The sequence below is a fragment of the Sceloporus undulatus genome, chromosome 7, assembly GCF_019175285.1.
Source record: "Sceloporus undulatus isolate JIND9_A2432 ecotype Alabama chromosome 7, SceUnd_v1.1, whole genome shotgun sequence".
Classification (NCBI taxonomy): Eukaryota; Metazoa; Chordata; class Lepidosauria; order Squamata; family Phrynosomatidae; genus Sceloporus; species Sceloporus undulatus.
The window spans coordinates 15289385-15307478 of NC_056528.1; the positions used below are offsets into that span (position 1 = coordinate 15289385).

Here is an 18094-nt window from a genome sequence, read left to right on the forward strand (position 1 = left end):
GATGATGATGATGATGATGATGATGATGATGATGATGATGATGATGATGACGACGATGATGATGATGATGGGCAACAGTTATTGCAACCTACTTTGGAAGCACCCCTGAAATTTTACCAGAAGTGGCATTGAGTTGGCTTTGGCAGCTTCTTGTTCACATAAAACAGGCCAAGAACTTTGAGGGAAGCTGTAAAATCATGTTTTGAGGATAGATTTTTTATTTATTCCTCATAAACAAAGGGATTTCTGTACATTCCTAGATGGAACCAGTCCTAAACTCTGCAAAAAGTGCTACCTATACACAGAGAAAGAGCATTTTCTCTCCACCCTAAAATGTTCCTGGAGCATCTTGCAAACAACTAGAAATAAGGCAGTCCCTGCTCATAGGCTTGCAATCTAAAAGCAGCATCACAAAAGGAAAAGGCATTAGGAGGGAAGATGGAGAGAGGAAGGCAAACCTGAGTGCCAGATTCTTGAATTCCAAAGGTTTTTTTTCCCCCTTGTAGGCCATAAAAATGGATTTAAACAACATGGAACCACTCCTTTCAATGGTATGTGAGCATTTGGAGTTGATGGCTGGAGAGAAGTAGTCAATTGGAGATCCTTCCATTCATGAATGGAGAGTTCTCCATACCTCTCTTAGGGTAGTTTTTTAGGCACACTTACTAGGACCTAAGCTGGACGCAATAGGACTTACTAACTACTACTAGGCTCACGGAGCTGGAAGGGACTTTGGAGGTCAGCCAGGCCAACTCCATGCTTGGTGGCTACAGAATTTCATTGCATATGCCATTAATTCCAATGGAGAAGCTTGGTGGCTTACTCTTCGTTCACAACCTGGTGTGTTTTTTTAAGACTTCTTATCCTCACAGAGAGAAGAAAAATACTATAATTATTCCCTTAGTAAGGAATTGCATCCCTAGCAGAGAGAGAGAGAGAGAGAGAGAGAGATTGTTTCAAACTCTGACATCTGCTGTGTCTGCAAATATCTTTGCTTTACCTTGGCCTCATTGCCGGACTCTTCTTTGGATGCTCAAACTATATTTCTAAATGTGTGGCTCAGCTTGTAAAGTTGGTACAATGCTAGAAACCTCAAGGTAGAAGGAAAGCTTGAGACAGAGTTCTTCTTTACTAGGGCAATGCCCTCATTTTGCACTCTCCATAAATGCACCTTTTTGCACAAACAGTAGAGTTCCTCCTTCCTGGGAGAAATCCCTATTGAATTCAGTGAAGTTCACATCTCATAGGTTTGTGTGCCCATGTCATGCCTTTCCTTCCCAGATCCTATTTCTCTCCTGAGTCTCATTTCACCCCTTTGGTGTCTGGGAAGAGAGGACACCATGCATTGCTCTCGGTTCCTCCAATGGCCTTTGTTTCAAACAAGCAAGTAGTTATTTATTTATGGCACATGCTAGGATCAATTAGACGCACTGAAAAGCAAACTGATCTACCTTTTTTCTTCCCCCATCAGTAGCAAGGTTACAAACTGAATACACTGCCATTTGTTTCCAAGTCTGCATGAGCTGTTGCTGTGGCACTCCAGTTCCCATTGTCCCCAGCCTACTTTGCCCTAATGGATCACTGCCTGTTAGTGGTTCTGTCTGAGGATAATGGGAGCTGTAGGCAGAGCCATAGGTTAGGGAAAGTTGGCCTAAACCAGAATCTTTAATTGAAGCAGGGACGTAGCCAGGATTTTAGGAAGGGGGGGGTTCCAGACTAAGTGCCACCATTATATTGGGGCTTGGGTGCGGTGGCGCAGCAGCACGTACCATTCATTTTTCTAACGGAAGGGGGGGCAGACCCCAAGAACCCCCCCCCTTGGCTACATCCCTTATTGAAGGATGGGCAACTATGGTCCTTCAGAAGGTTTGAGACTATGAGTCCCATCAGCCTTTATTTTTGGCTGTCATAGCTAGAGTTGATGGGAAATGTAGGCCAAAGAGATAACCTAAAGACAGTAGTTCAAGCAGTGATGACCTCCTGATTTGACTACTGTGGTGTGCTGTACGTGGGGCTGCCCTTGAAGAAGACTCAAAAGCTTCAGCTGATGCAAAATTAAATGAATGCCTTTAATATGATGGAGGAGAAAGAGAGAGAGAAAGAGAAAGAGGGAGCAAGGGAGGGAGAAAGAGAGAGAAAGAGAAAGGGAGGGAGGGAAGGAAGGAAGAAAGAAAGAAAGAAAGAAAGAGGGAAGGAGGGAGGGAGAAATAAATAGAGAGAGAGAAAGGAGGGAAGGAGAGAAGGGGAAGGAAGGAAGGAAGGAAGGAAGGAAGGAAGGAGAGGGAGGAAAAAGAAGGGAGGGAGGGACGGAGGAGAGATAGTGAGACTTGTGAGAGGAAGAAAGAAAAAAGAGAAAGAGGGAGAAATAAATAAAGAGGGAGGGAGGGAGGGAGAGAGAGAGGGAGAGGGAGGGCAAAATAATAAAGAGGGAGAAGGAAGGAAGGGAAGAGAAATAATAAAAAAGAAGGAAGGAAAAGTGTGAGAGAAAAGGAATGAACCAATTAGCTGTCTGTTTGGGATTCCACCTGCCAACGGTGTCTGTAGAGAGATGGACAGGGCCTAGGGACCCTCCATCCCACACTGAGAGACCTTTCTTAATCTGGCTGCTGGCTTTCCTTCCCTCTCTCAGAGTCAGACACTCTTTGTCAGTGGCACAAATTCATTCCACATGTGTGTTGGGGGGGGGGGATGAAGCCCTGGGCGCCTGTCCAGGAAACCCTAATGGGGGGGTCCTCTGCCTGACAAGGGGGTGTCTGTCTAGCCGTGTGTGCAGTGAATGCAGAAGGAGGAATGGGGGGGGGTCTCTCTCCCCTCCTTCCCCAAGAATGGAAAGAAGGCTTGGTGCCTCCCTTCAGCCGTAATGACTAGGAGTGAGCTGAACATGTCCATCTAATTAAGATGAAAATATACATTTCATTTTGCGGCCACTCCCTCTTCTGAAGGTTTTGCTCCTTTAGTTAGAAATTGGTGAAGAGCTTTAAGCATTTCCATCTGCTCGAGGGGTGGATAGTCTTAAATCCCCCCCCCTTTTCCAGGTAGACATACCACCAGTGACTGCTCTCTCTCCTTTCCATTTCTCCCCCTTGGGGGAAAAAAAGGCTGAAGTCTTACTTTAGCAAATGGAGACTTCAAAAACAAAATTGTACTTGGAAGATGGGCCTGGCTGGACATTTGATTTGTTCCTTTCCTTGACTTGTATCCGACTTTTCTCCTGAACGGTATTCAAATATGCAATATAAATGAAAGCAAGACTTTTCAAACAATATGGAGTTGGTTTTGTGTGCCTCCAAGTCGTTCCCAACTAAGGAGGCTCTATCGTGGGCTTTTGGGGGGGGGGAATGTTTGTTTGGAGGGGTCCGTTTGCCTCTCTCTGAGGCTGAGAGAGGGTGACTTTCCCAAGGCCACCCCATTTTTTTGTGGGGTTTTCGGAGTATATGGCCATGTTCTAGAAGAGTTTATTCCTGCTGATTCACCAGCATCTGAGGCTGGCATCTTCAGAGAATGCTGGCATGAAAGAGATGGGGCGGTGTGTATAGATAGATCGATAGCATAGAAGGATAGATAGATAGATAGACAGACAGCCAGACAGCACAGACCGACAGACTGACTGACTGACTGACCTGACTGATGCTGACTGACTGACTGACTGACTGTCTGTCTGTCTGTTCTGTCTGTCGTCTGTCTGTGTGGGGTATATATAGTATATAGATAGATATATACTCCCCACTCTCTTCCATGCCGCCTTCTCTGAGATGCCAAAGCCCAGATGCTGGTGAAAGTCAGGATAAACTCTTCTAGAACATGGCCATATAGCCTGAAAAACCCACACAAGACTATAGATGCTGACCATTAAAGCCTTTGACACCACCCAGTGTGTTTTCATGGCCAAGTGGAGACTTGAACCCTGGTCTCCAGGTTTGTAGTCCAGCCATTACACTGGCGCAAACATTTAAACAGCATTCCACCATGCATCCAGTTAAAGCCCTCATAGCATTGAAATGATGGGAATCCTAAAACAATGTGGGCAGAGTGAGCCAGTTCTCTTGGGCAGCAGATAGGGCATGTCATGAAAGAGCAACGGATGATTAGTTCCTACCTTATTAGATTAATAAATATAATGTTATTACAGGACTTAGCGCTCTCAGGCAGAGAATGCTAAATGCCCGACCCAAGTATAGATCTCCAGATTCCATAGAATGGAGCCATGCCAGTTAAAGTGGTATCAAACTGCTATAATTACGCAGGCTGAAAGAGACTTAAATTCCACCTTGACTGAATGCACCCAGAGACAGCTTTCATCCTTTCAAATTCGAGTTGCCTGGGTCCCTGGAGTGCTGCTATAAATCTATTTCAGCTTGTCAGTTCTCAGAAGGAAGGCGCTGCTCAGAATAAAATCTGCTCCTCTGAGTAAGGACAGAAATATTGCTTCCTTTCAGCCCCAGAGCTCATGCCTCTCTTGCATGACTTCTTTTTTCCTTATTGTAGACGTCCATTTATAGGCCCCAAACAAGAGTGAAAACTGGAGAGGGCTCTTGTATCTTCAACAGTTGTGCGGAACACAACTAGGTGGCACCATCCAAACGTCCCACTTCTACACAACTGTTAAAAAGACAGAAGTCCTCTCCAGTTTTCATGCAGACAACCCTGATCTGAAGTCATAGAGAGATGCTACTGTTGGAATAGATCAACCTTCCCAAATGAGGTCCAGATATGTGGAACTGCAATGCCCATCTTCCCCAATGACTTTAACCAACAACCAAGGGATACTAGATGTCGCAGGCATCTTGGAAGGATCTCAAAGATGGAGCTGGTGCTGACGGTACTAGATTGGATGGGACAAATATGATCCAGGACAACTTTTTGCATTCCCATGGAGGCTACCCAATCCTTTCATTGTATAACAGGGTTGCAGAATCTTAGGCCCTTTGGATGTCTGGGATTGCAACTCCCACTGTCCTTCAACAATGGCTTTTCTGGGTGAGTGTAGGCCAAAACATCTGGAACAGCAACAGTTCTGCATTCTTCTTGCATAGACTTCCCCACCTTGATGGTTTCCCATCCTTGCTGTATAGATTCCATATCTGTTCTATAGAGCTCATCCCTTCGATCATCAGTTGCATCTTCAAGAACAGGTCACCAAACACAATGGGTGATATAACTGATACAGATGGGTCTATGCTTTCCAATAGATTTCTATGGTTTTGCTGTTAACTCAGGAGGTGGGCAGAGAAAAGGAAGAGGAAGGGGAAGAATCTTGCCCTTCCCAGGTGGCTCAGGCAAAACCAATCTGCTGCAGCCCTTTCTAACTTGGGTAGTCTTTCACCTTAATAACTTGCCCATCTTGACCACACTCTGATGTTACTTGGATACAGGCATCCTAGTTTTTCATCTATGGAATGAAGGGTATGGGATACCTTGCCATACCTCCACTCCGATGCTCTTAGCAAAATCCCTCTTTCATCCTCTTCATTTAAAATATGGCTGTGATGCCCCAGAAAGCAAAGCATGTGTCCATTGGTCTATCCACTGGCCTGGGCAGAAATGCTGGTGCCTTCTCGGTCCATGTGTGTATCACTCCTTGGATACACACTTCTTTCCTCATTGCAAAATCACTCCTTTGGTCATTGCAAAATCCTTTTTCCTCCTTTTTGGAGTGACACCAATCTTCTCTATGTCTCAAAGAAAGGGCCACACAATGGCCTGAAATACCACCAGCACCAGATGCCAAGGGAAAGCAAATTCCTGATTTCACTGTATTTGACAGAAGTAGGGCAGGCGGCAATTGCAGGGAAGGTGTGCATAGGATGTTAATGGGGCCTTCTAGGAACCACTTCTGTGGTCTCGGGGGCGTTCGAGTAAAAAGATTTGCCTTGTTCCTTCCAATGTTTAATATACTAGTACCAAGGACAGAGGAGTTCTCCAAAGCAGGGAGGGATGGCATACCAGCTGTGTAACCTAGGAATTATTTAGCAAGAAAAAAACAAGCCCTGACAAGGGAAGCCTGTCTGCTCGCTCGGTTCAGCACCATATAAGGGGGAGGAAGGGGCTGTTGAATGAGTTTTTAAGCCTCCGGGGCTTCCAATAACATGCATTCAAGGAAGGATGTCTAAAAACCTCACTTGTGGAGCTGCGGGACCATGTGCCAAGGAAAAAAATGGATTCGCAAGGACCTCCCCAACTCAAAATCTCATGCTGAACATTGGCTGGTGCAATGGTGCTGCCTCATTGCTCACTTCTAGTTCATTGCACAAGTGTGTTAATTGCACGACTGAGTTGCAGTTAAGTGTAGAAGGATTAAACCCCCCGTAGTTTTCTGTTCAAAGGGTCCCTTGGGGCGAAACACTCCATGTTGTGCTAAATATGAAGTGTGCACTTTGGAAATAGCTTTCTTTTCCTTACTCTGACATAAGCACAGAGTGGCTTGCTTCAGTGTAAGGATGGAAAAGAGATGTTGCTACTCCGTAACACGGACAGACCTAATGGCTTTCGTATACCGGAATAACCATTCTATAAAAAGGATTAATGGCTTAAAAAGAAAAGGGCCGGCCACTTTTCCAAAAGGGGCTGCTCCGAATCTATAGCTCAGTGTTTTTTGGAAGAGACCTTCAAGACCCTGGAAGTGAAACAGCCGTCCTATGTTTAAAATTTACATTAGCTGCTGTGATTTATTCAGGGAAACTTACAAGCCCTGTTCAGTATGAAGCTGGGACTGCGAAAGGGTTTGGCATAATGCAAAGTGAAGTCATTGACAAAAAATGAGCTCCCGTCCATGTGTAACTTGGCAAAGGAACTTTCCAAAAAATGAGTTTAGAAAGGCCGTAGATCTCTTGCCAGCTAGGCATATGTCTCTCCAAAAGGAGTGGGTAGGGGAAAACAGGGCAGCCAGTGATGGGAAACTGCTAACGTAGTCAGAATATTTAGGGGGGAAAGGATCCAAAATGCCATGGCAAGCTTATTTGGTCTGGCATTCTTAAGGTGTGTCGGACTACAATTCCCATCTTCTGAAGTCTGTGGACTAGTTGTCACAGCTATCAATGTAGCATGACACTTCTGGCAAGTGTCAGATTGGGGGGAAGCAGAGACGGCACCCATTTGGTAAAGGAGGAGATGTTTTGCCCTAATGTGCTGCTGAACCACACCAAGACCTCCATATTTTGTCCTCCATATCTCTGGCCCTTTGCTGAACCCACTCCAACTTCTTAAAATGAGATGCAAAGACCTGAACACAAGACTCCAGATAAGGTCTGGTCGCAGAAGTGTATATTGGGACTATTACTTCTCTCAGCTTGGAAACTGTGTTTTTATTAATGGAGGCTAAGATAGCATGCATCCTCTTTGCTGCAACATCACATTGCTGGCTCAGACTCAACTCATGATCAGCAGTGATCCCTACTCATCTGTAGAAACCACTGGGTGCAATTGGGCAAATAGCACTCTCTCGGCCTCAGTGGAAGGCAATGGCAGACCTTCCCTTACCAAGGGAAGCCTATGATAAGTCATCATAGGTCAGTGCTGAATTGTGACCACATAACCACCCCAACAAACAATAAAGTATAGGCATCACTTTGTCTTTTTTATTGAGTAGAGGGTACCAAACAGAGGAAAGAAAGGGACCTGATGTCCATCCAGCATCCCTGAGTGTCATCTTCTAAAAGGATGAAGGCCTTTTCAATGAGCCTGAAGGGCCAGGGAGAAAGAAGGAAGCTGAACATGCCCAAAGAATAAGCTGGCAAAGTGGAGAAAAGCATCTCTTTTGCTTTCCAGGGAGTCATTTTGAGTGGCCTACTTCTGCAGCGCCCATTTCCATTTTTAGAACAGAGTTCGCCTTTCCTGCCATCGGTCTCATTGTTGCTGTGCATCGTGCCGAGGCAACTTTCTGTTTCCAATCTATGGCTTTTGTCTGAAGGAGATCTGCCTTGGGCCTTCTCTTTGGACAGAAGCTGGAAAAAAGCTTTGACTGACGAAGGAAACATTCGGGCGGCAGATGATGTGCATTAGCATTCTTCCGGGCCTCCGTCCTGTCAAATCTTAACCTCCTCTTGCGAGTCACGCAAATCACTTTAATGGGCTGGTTGGCTTTGTATCCCGCTGAGTCCTTGCAGGCAAAAAACAAAACAAAGCATCCTGTTGGCATGTTGGCTTTGTTTTGTCCTGTGCCAGTTTCCATACTATAAATCAGCTGAGATCAGATACAGTCACACATTTCTGTCCTGGTTGGGTTTTCCAGCCTTTGATGGTGATCTGTTGGTCAGAATGGAAAGAATAGTCCAAAAAAATTGGACATGTTTCTCAAGTGCTGAAAAACCCTGATGTGAAGACTTCTGAATGGACTGGGATCTTTGCAGTTTGGGGCTTCCAAAATTGGTCCATGGCTATTTTCTGGGAAGAAAATGGTGTCAGAAAAACATCCGAGAGAAGGCCAACTAAACTTCCCATAGAAGGGATGTTCTCCAACTTGGGAGAAGCCATGGAAAAGAGTCTCTCCTATGTCCTTACCACATGAGTTTATGGCAATGATATGAACTGGAAAGCACATGAAGAAGGCCAATTGGTGATGAGGTCAAAACCCATTGGTCTTTTTAAGAAATTAAATTTTTTGACCATTGCCCATGTGTGACTTTGTCTCCTTTCATTCTTCCACTATGATGGTGTTAGGACCAAGAGAAACCCTCCTCCAGAGATCCTAACAGTCAGGCTGGCTCATACCTTGGCTACCTTCTCAAGACGTTGGTCTTTTCACAGCTGAAGCCTGTCCACTGTAAATCATGAGCCTCTCTGACTGCTCTGGGTTATGTCAAGATAAATGCTGAATGCTCTATAAACACCATGGCTTTGAGTCTAGCGTTCGAGTAAGTAGCATCAAGGAGTTTGCGTTACGTAATGGCTATATTTAGCCAGCCAGATTTTGGAAAAGTCATGTCTCTCCAAATGCAAGGATCTATGTGCTCCTAATAATTCACTCCTGGAAATGAGACAATAAATTTCCCCCTTGTTTGAATAAGCAACTGGCATCCATAATTCAGAATTAGTCACTCAGTGCTTGTGTCTCGGGGTTTAATCTCATGTAACTCCTGTTAACTGAGCATAAATTGTGCCAACGCTGGGAGGCATCTCAGCTAGAGACACTCCATTACCAGAGATGGCAGGTGTGTTGAGTTTTCCCATCCTTCTGGTTAATCCCTTGCCAGCCATGTAGGGAGAAGGCTTTGAACCACATAAATTCTTTGCTTCTTCTACCATGATTGCAATGAAATGGACCCTTCCTCGCCAGAAGCAGTGCAACCTTCTGAAACCAACTGAAAAGAGTATGGATTGTTACTGTGGTAGCCTTGAACTATCTCTTTAACTATCTATGTATTCTAAGCTAAGTCCAAACATTGAATTAGACACAGTCCTCATCTACACTGAAGAAATAATGCAGTTTTATGTCACTTTAAGTGCTGTTGCACTTTGCTGGCTCCTCTCCAAACTACGAATCCCAGCATTCTGTAGGAAGGACCCGTTGCAGTTAATGTGTGTCTAACGGCATTAATTCTACAGTGTAGATGCACCCATGTCTTTTTCAGTCTGTTGCATGAATCAGTAGCAGCACCACCAGTAGCTGCATTGACAGCTTAGGCGCACCATTTTGCACCATCCACATTCTCACAGACCCAATATCATTCCAGGATAATCTGGGATATGGGGTGTGCACTGCCTCTTAAATGTTTCCACTTTATGCAGAAGAATGGGTAGGCAACTCAAAGAAAGGAATTCTACCTTTGCTGTAAGTGCTTGGAGACACAGGCAAATGGCAGCCGCCTGGCTTTGATTTCCCCATCTTCAATGCAACAACAGAATTGGGATTTCTTTTAGTGTTACTACTCCAAATCGTGCTGCTTTTTATTTATTTAGAGCCAGGCTCATCTTTCCCCCTCTATGATGCTCTCATGTTGTGAATGTCTTTTGAAATCTTACCCCAGCCTGCCCATCATTGCTTTGTGTAAACAAAGGGATTCATTTACATGCATCCTCCAACAACCTTGGCACAGGGTCCAGCCAAAGAGAGTTTGCCCTGCTCCTGCCATGCCCCTGTACCAGGCCAAGAAATTCACAGGCCAATATCAATTCTAACTATACTTTTATTTGTCTGATTATGGGTTAAATGTAGATTCAGTAGAGTTGCCATGCAATGGCCTTCTTGGGGTAGCCATGTTGGCCATACAGCAAAGTTACTCAAAGGAGTTTGCAATGAACAAACTCTTGTGAACAAACTGTTAGCCTCACCAGACTTTTCAAGTTGTTCTCTGGCTTGGTTTCTTGATCCTTGGCCAAATTCTCTGACAAATTTTTAGCCCTACCATTTCCCCTCTGGCTCCTCACAAGGATGCAAAAATCATCCAGTTTTACACCACTTCAATTGCTATGGATCAGTGCCGAGGAGTTCTGGAAACTGTAGTTTGTGGCGGCACCAGAGCTCTTTGGCAGAAAAGGCTAAATGGCTCAGAAAACTACAATTCCCAGGATCCTATAGCATTGAGCCACAGCAGTTAAAAGTGGTGCCGAAGTGGATTATTTTTGCAATGCAGATGCAGCCAGAGAGAGCTCAAAAAGTCTATCATTCCTTTCCCTAGTTTAGAAAGAGAACTTGGCAGCACATCAAAACTCTTCTTCTGTTGTGTCAGAACCCACAATTCTTCCAGTACCTCTTTCCAAAAAGGATAATAACAATAATAATACTCAGGATATTATGGGCATCTCCCCCACATCCCAGCCCACCAAGTGCCAAAAGATGGCCCACAGCCCAGACTTATTTTGGCAGCATGTGCCATGAGCAGTTTCTTTGAGCTGTTTCAAACTGTCTCCCCCCCCCCACTCTTGCAAATCTACTCTGTCTGCCAATGTGGGTTTCTATTAAACTGCCCTAATGAGGTCCCTTGCATCTCATCAGAGCATGCATGAGTGGCGCACTGACCTCCCCGGCTCCTCCGAGTTCCCACACAAAACTCTTTGCGTCTTTGAAATCTGTCGGTGGAGAGAAATTGACAGGAAGTAGAGGAAGGAGCCAGAAAAAGGTGAGCTCAGGCTTTATGGCAAGCCCTCTGCCCAGAAGGCAAGAGTAGCCCCAATGGGACTCAGGAGCCTCAATAGGGCTCCATAGGAAGTTTGTAGGAAGTGCATAGGAGGTTAGGCTGGAAAGAAAGAAGGAGAGGTGGAAAGAAAGAAAAAGAAAAGGGGAGGGAGGGAGGGGGAAAAGAAAGAGAACGGAAGAAAGAAAGATAGAAAGAAGGAAAGAAAGAAAGAGGGAAAGAAATTCTGCATTGAGCAGGGGACTGGATAGCCCATGAGGCCCCTTCCAACTCTATGGAGTTCATTATCACACAAAGCAGATCGGGAATTTTTCCCGTGAATAAATTCTGGGAAATCGTGTAATGACTCGTAATGTTTTCACACGACATCACACAAAACCCGCCATGAAAGTGGTCACAAAGAAGCATCAATGTGCATCTTTTTACTTTCAGGATTTTGGCGACAATGCATTTCCGATATCACTTTATTTGCACCATTGCATATGATAATCATTCTTGAAATTACTCGCCATTTCCGCTTCATTTGCGGGGTGCTTTAAATGTGCTTTAATCTCTCTTTAATGCCGAAATCAGTTCCAGTGTGATAAACTCCTATGAATCTATAACTCTAAGGAATTTATTTGTTCATGAACTTGGAGATCCTATTCAGTTACAAACATATCTCTTCCTAATTCCCCACTAATGTCTTCCTTGTGGTCACCAAACTTTTATGATGTTGGTTTCTCCAAGACGAAACTCAACCCATGTCATTTTAATTGTTTCAGGAATAACAGGAGTACAGAGACCTGAATCACAGCAGTTTACACAAGCAAACTCTTCCTATTCTTGTTTTGGACTGCGACCACAAAACAACAGTGAAGCTGTAAGATCCCTACGGATCTGCAACTCAACATGGGCCTCCCAACTTGGGCTTTGGCTTTGGTGGCCGTGTCTTTGTTCCATCAACATGTTAGCGGTGGACTCATCAAGAGGATCATCCGGCAGAAACGGGAAACCGGAGTCAACGTCACATTGCCAGAGGACAACCAGCCAGTGGTCTTCAACCACGTCTACAACATTAACGTCCCCATGGGTTCTCTCTGCTCTGTGGACTTGGACCCAGCAAGCGGCGACTCAGAACTTAAGACTCAGACTGAGCCGAGCAAACACTATCAGGAGCATACGTTGAATGAGGAAAACCAGATCGTCTTCACACACAGGATAAACATCCCTCGGCGGGCGTGTGGTTGTGCAGCAGCTCCCGATATCAAGGATCTCTTAAGCAGGCTTGAAGAACTGGAAGGACTGGTATCTTCTCTGCGGGACCAGTGTGGCAGCGGGGCTGGATGCTGCCCACAGACAGCTGAGGGTAAGTTTAAGAGACAGCCACTCACAATCCCTCTGATTTATATGTTTGCATCTGTACCAACTCTGGAGACCCGGATTCAATTCCCAGCTTTACCATGTAACCCAGGATTTGTAGTTTTGTGAGCTTTTGAGCCTTCTCTGTCAGAAAGCATTGAGGCCACAGCAAACTACAAATCCCAGCACTGAGCCATGGCGGTTAAGGCAGTGTCAAGCTGCATTATTTTTGCAGTGTGGCAGCAGCCTTGGTCTTCAAGGCTTTTAGGCTACAAGCAATGGACAGAAAGGAAAGAAAGAAAGAGTATGTTTAGAGAATAATGGATATCAAATGTATGTATTTCATTTGTCGATTCTCATTAATAATATATACCCCTGCTTTTAAAGATCTTTGTCAGAGAGCCTACCAACATGTTCGAAACTCAAGATGCATAAAACATTCAACATTTGGAAGCGAGAAAAAAATCAATACTAAATCCCATTAGCAGTTACACACCAAAATTTACTCAGTAATGTGACTGGTCCTTCCCAAGGCTTCAAGGCTGAAGATGGCAGTAAATGTGGCAGGGCTTGGTTTGAAGGCTTTTAGGCAGACTAAGAAATATTTGTAAGGAAGTATGACCTGCCTGAGGACCCCCTGGCTGCATCCACACTGCAGAAATAATCCAGTTTGATACCACTTTAACTGCCATAACTCAATGATGTGCAATTCTGGGATTTGAAATGTCATGAGACAGTTGGCCTTCTCTGTCAGAGACCTTTGATGCCACAGCAAACTTCAAATGCCAGGATCCCATAGCATGGAGCCATGGCAGTTCAAATGGCATTATTTCTGCAGTGCAGATTAGACTGAGCATACAAAGGTCAAAACCAATTGGGCCTTTGGTAGCAGGGCAATAAAAGAACTGTCTCTTCAGCGTTTTGAAACATGTCTCCAGTTTTATTCTGTACATTGGGCATTAAAAGTGCTTTCTTCATCCATTGGCACAGGTCTCATTGATGCCAAACCCTACTGCAGCGGTCGGGGAAACTACAGCAATGATATCTGTGGTTGCATCTGTGAACCAGGTTGGAAAGGACCCAACTGCTCTGAAGCAGAATGCCCCAGGAATTGCAACAACAGGGGGCGTTGTGTCAACGGCAAGTGCATTTGTGATGAAGGCTACACCAGGGATGACTGTGGGGAGAGGACATGTCCGGGGGATTGCAATGACCAAGGGAAATGTGTTGATGGACAGTGTGTGTGCTTTGACGGCTACGCCGGCGAAGACTGTAGCCTGGAGATCTGTCTGGTGCCCTGCAGCGAGCATGGAAAATGTGTGAATGGACAGTGTATCTGCGACGAAGGCTTCAGTGGGGCAGACTGCAGCCATCCACTGTGCCTCAACAATTGCAATAACCGAGGACGCTGTGTGGAAGAGGAGTGTGTGTGCGACGAAGGCTATACTGGCGAGGACTGCAGTGAACTCATTTGCCCCAATGACTGTTATGACCGGGGACGGTGCATCAATGGGACTTGCTATTGCGAAATGGGATTCACTGGAGAAGACTGTGGGGACATTGCCTGTCCCAACAACTGCCATGGCAATGGCCGCTGCGACAACGGGGTGTGTGTCTGCTATGAAGGCTTCACTGGGGATGACTGTAGTGATCGGCGGTGCCCCAAGGATTGCAACAAGCGTGGCCGTTGTGTTAATGGGCAATGCGTCTGCAGCGAAGGGTTCTTGGGCCCCGATTGTAGCCAAGTGAGGTGCCCCAAGGACTGCAACAACCAGGGACGTTGTGTCAATGGCCAATGTGTGTGCGATGAAAGCTTCATGGGGGAGGACTGCAGCGAACTAAGGTGCCGGAATGACTGTAACCACCGGGGTCGCTGTATCAATGGGCACTGCGAGTGCGATGAGGGCTTCATGGGGGATGATTGCGGTGAGCTGAAGTGCCCCAATGACTGCCACAACCGAGGGCGATGCATCAATGGGCAATGTGTGTGTGATGAGGGTTTTATTGGAGAGGACTGTGGGGAGCGGCGATGTCCCAATGACTGCCACAACCGGGGACGCTGCGTGGATGGCAGATGCATATGTGACGAAGCCTTCATTGGCATTGACTGTGGTGAACTAAGGTGCCCTAATGACTGCAACAACCATGGACGTTGTATCAATGGCCAGTGTGTGTGTGATGAGGGTTACACAGGTGAAGACTGTGCAGAACGGACCTGTCCCAATGACTGCAACCGGCGTGGCTTGTGCATTGATGGCGTGTGCATGTGCAACCAAGGCTTCTTGGGTGTTGACTGTGGAGAACTGGCATGTGTCAACAACTGCAATGACCGAGGCCGTTGTGTGAATGGGCAATGTGTGTGCGATGAAGGCTTCACCGGGGTGGATTGTAGCCAACGGCAGTGTCCCCGAGACTGCAACAACCGTGGGCAGTGTGTCAATGGGGTATGTGTGTGCGATGAGGGATACCAAGGGATTGACTGCAGTGAACGGTCTTGCCCCAACAACTGCAATGATCTGGGTCGATGCATCAATGGACGCTGTGTCTGCGATGAAGGCTACATAGGGGATGATTGCTCTGATGGTAAGTTGGGCTGAAAATCTGACTTTTATGATTAATATCTTTGACTGGGGATGGAAAGAATTGCAGAGATTCTACATTATGGCCTATGTTTTGTAGATATGTTGCAGAAATGCAATGAAGTCCTTTTAGTTAAATGCAAAGAGACACATCTGGACACCTGCAAGAATGTTCTGATGCACATTGGAAGCTCCTAAGTTGATCTGCATTGGTCACTGTGGCATACATTAAGCATTTGTGATGCACATTGACCACTTTGGATGCACATTGGGCACTCCTGATGTGCATCAGAAACTTCATAGCTGGTATCCAGATACATATTGGGAGTGCCCCAATGTCCACTGGTATCCACTGCACATCAGGGTCAGGGCACATCAGTCACGCCACTAGGGGAATATGGCATTGCCAGACTACTCAATTATATCTCCTGCTCACATAAGCTCACTTCTGAAAACAAGTCTCCTTCTGAATTCCAGCTGTCTATTCTTTCCCTGGATGAGAAAGAAGTTTTATATGGAAACACCAATCGAATAAATATATGGAGCTACAAGGCTGTGCAATGTTGTACGGACAATTAATCTTTGCAGTGTGACTACTCTTAGGAATATAGGGGAACATTTAGGAGTAGTAGGGTAGGAAATGGCAGATTTGGAAGTGATATGATGATGACTTGTAGATGAGTCCTTAGCCGAACTGTAATTTTATAAATGTACATCCTTGGCTTCTTGGGCATAAATGTGACTTCTTATTTTATTTTATTTTTGAAATATCCCCTTTGCCAGTATCTCCTCCAAAGGATCTGAAAGTTATCGATGTGACAGATAAGACCGTCAACTTGGAATGGAAGAATGAAAATGTTGTTACCGAATACCTCATCACATACATCCCTACCGGCATCGGTGGCTTAGAGATGCAGTTTCAGGTACCTGGAAATACAACATCGACCACTATCAGGGAGCTGGAACCTGGTGTGGAATACTTCATCCGTGTCTTTGCCATCCTGAAGAATAAGAAGAGCATCCCAATCAGCGCCCGGGTTGCCACTTGTAAGTCTATTGAATGGATTTCTCTAAGCTTCTATGTTTGTTGACAAAATGGTGGACCTCCTAAAAGGTCAGGATGGGAATGTAGTCGGATCCAAGTTGGCTTTGGCATTTTCTCCAGTCTTTGCCTGGGCATAGCCAGGATGAAAAGGATGTCTCCAATATTCTCATCCAGGGGTGCATCTACACTCTACAAACAATGCAGTTTTACACCACTTTACACCTATGGAATCCTGGGATTTGTAGTTTTTCAAGCCTTCTCTGCCAAAGGTTGCTGGTGCTTCACAAAATGACAAATCCCAGGATTATGTAGGATGGGGTCATGACAAAGTGGTGTCTGTTTTCTAGCATCACCCTCATCTTCTCCATTTTAGCTACAACCCTGTGTGTAATTTAGTAGTGTTTATGTTACAGTTCTACCCCACATTTCTCCTTTGTGCTTCCTCTTCTCAGATTTGCCTGCTCCTGATGGCTTGAAGTTCAAATCTGTCAAGGAGACATCAGTAGAAGTGGAGTGGGACCCCTTGGACATCCCATTCAGCGGGTGGGAGATTGTCTTCAACAGCTTGGTAAGGAAGGATTCCATTCATGAGTTTTCTCTTGCGATTTGAAAGGTCTTGGTTTCAGTTCTCATATCTCCCATTGATTTTTTGACCCTTACATTGCAGAAAGAAGAAGACAACGGAGGAATAAGAAGCAGCTTAGAAAGGCCACGGACATCCTACTTGCAACCAGGCTTGGCTCCAGGACAACAATATAATGTGTCACTTTACGTGGTGAAGAATCAAACCAGAGGACCTGGTCTCTCCAGAGTAGTGACAACAAGTAAGTAGCCATTGGGTGTTATTAACCTATGAGGCCGTACAGACAGGCCAAAATAAAGGTCACTTTGGAGGTATGCTGTTTAAATGATGCATGCGTCCTAAGAGTCTAGTAGCCACGCCAAGGCCAAAGCTGTTGAATACCAAGAATACTATTGGATCTTGTCCCCCTAATTTAAAATGCCCGTGTTGCCCTTCCTTCTGCTATTAGGGCTGGATGCTCCCAGCCAGATCGAAGCAAAGGATGTGACCGACACCACCGCCTTGATCACTTGGTTTAAACCCTTGGCTGAGATTGATGGTGTGGAGTTGACTTTTGGGCCCAAGAATGCTCCAGGGGACCGAACATCGATTGACCTCTCCGATGACGAAAGCCAGTACTCCATTGGTAATCTGAAGCCACACACAGAATATGAAGTGACGCTAGTGTCCCGACGAGGGGACATGGAGAGCGATCCTGTGACAGAAACCTTTGTCACAGGTAAGTACCGGAGTGTATCTACAAATCTACACGGGATCCGTCCCATGTGATAAACACAGAGTGAGCCATTCCTTGGTATGCCCCAAATTTGCTATCAAGAAATGTTACCCTCTCCACTTCTATGTAGATCTGGATGCTCCAAGAAATCTGAAACGCCTCTCTCAGACCGACAGCACCATCACCCTTGAATGGAAGAACAGCCAAGCAATGCCCGAAATATACAGGATCAAATATGCCCCCATTTCTGGGGGAGATCATCTTGAGGTCACTGTGCCCAGAAGCGACCAAGCCACCACCAAAGCCACACTTACAGGTAAGGTTCTTGAAAGTAGCAAAATTCCCATTGAAATAAATCGCCCCGAATCCTGTTGTGTACCTCAACCAGATGAGACCCATTAAACCAATGGGATTCTCTGACATGTGGACTGATCATTCAACAATTGGTTTTATGAGCCTACTAGATTTGGGGCAAATGAATAGGATTCATCCCAAGATCTATTTATTAATTTATAGCATTTATGCCATGACTATCATCCCAAAAGGCTCCCTGACCATCTTTGGTGTTGTTGTTGTGTGCCTTCAGTTCATTTCTGACTTATGGCAACCCTAAGGCAAAACTATCATAGGGTTTATTTATTTATTTATTTATTTCAAGGATTTATATCCAATCTTTTTCCCATAATGGGATTCTGTAATCGGTTTTCTCTGCAAGCTTTGTTCGGAGAAGGTTTGCCATTGCCTCCCTCTGAGGCTGAGAGC

The 18094-nt window shown here is 45.4% G+C and overlaps 1 protein-coding gene across 4 annotated transcripts in view; it reads left to right on the forward strand.

Moving 5' to 3' along the window:
• Nucleotides 1–18094, forward strand: part of TNC (tenascin C) — a 53245-nt gene that overhangs the window by 7389 nt on the left and 27762 nt on the right. For all 4 annotated transcript variants that reach the window (XM_042479148.1, XM_042479149.1, XM_042479151.1 and 1 more), the window contains 7 exons: nt 11834–12417; nt 13401–14993; nt 15773–16036; nt 16487–16602; nt 16702–16858; nt 17066–17335; nt 17463–17648. In XM_042479148.1, coding sequence (XP_042335082.1) covers nt 11961–12417; nt 13401–14993; nt 15773–16036; nt 16487–16602; nt 16702–16858; nt 17066–17335; nt 17463–17648 — 3043 coding nt within the window. In that variant the 5' untranslated portion in view covers nt 11834–11960. The remainder of the gene's footprint in view (nt 1–11833; nt 12418–13400; nt 14994–15772; nt 16037–16486; nt 16603–16701; nt 16859–17065; nt 17336–17462; nt 17649–18094) is intronic.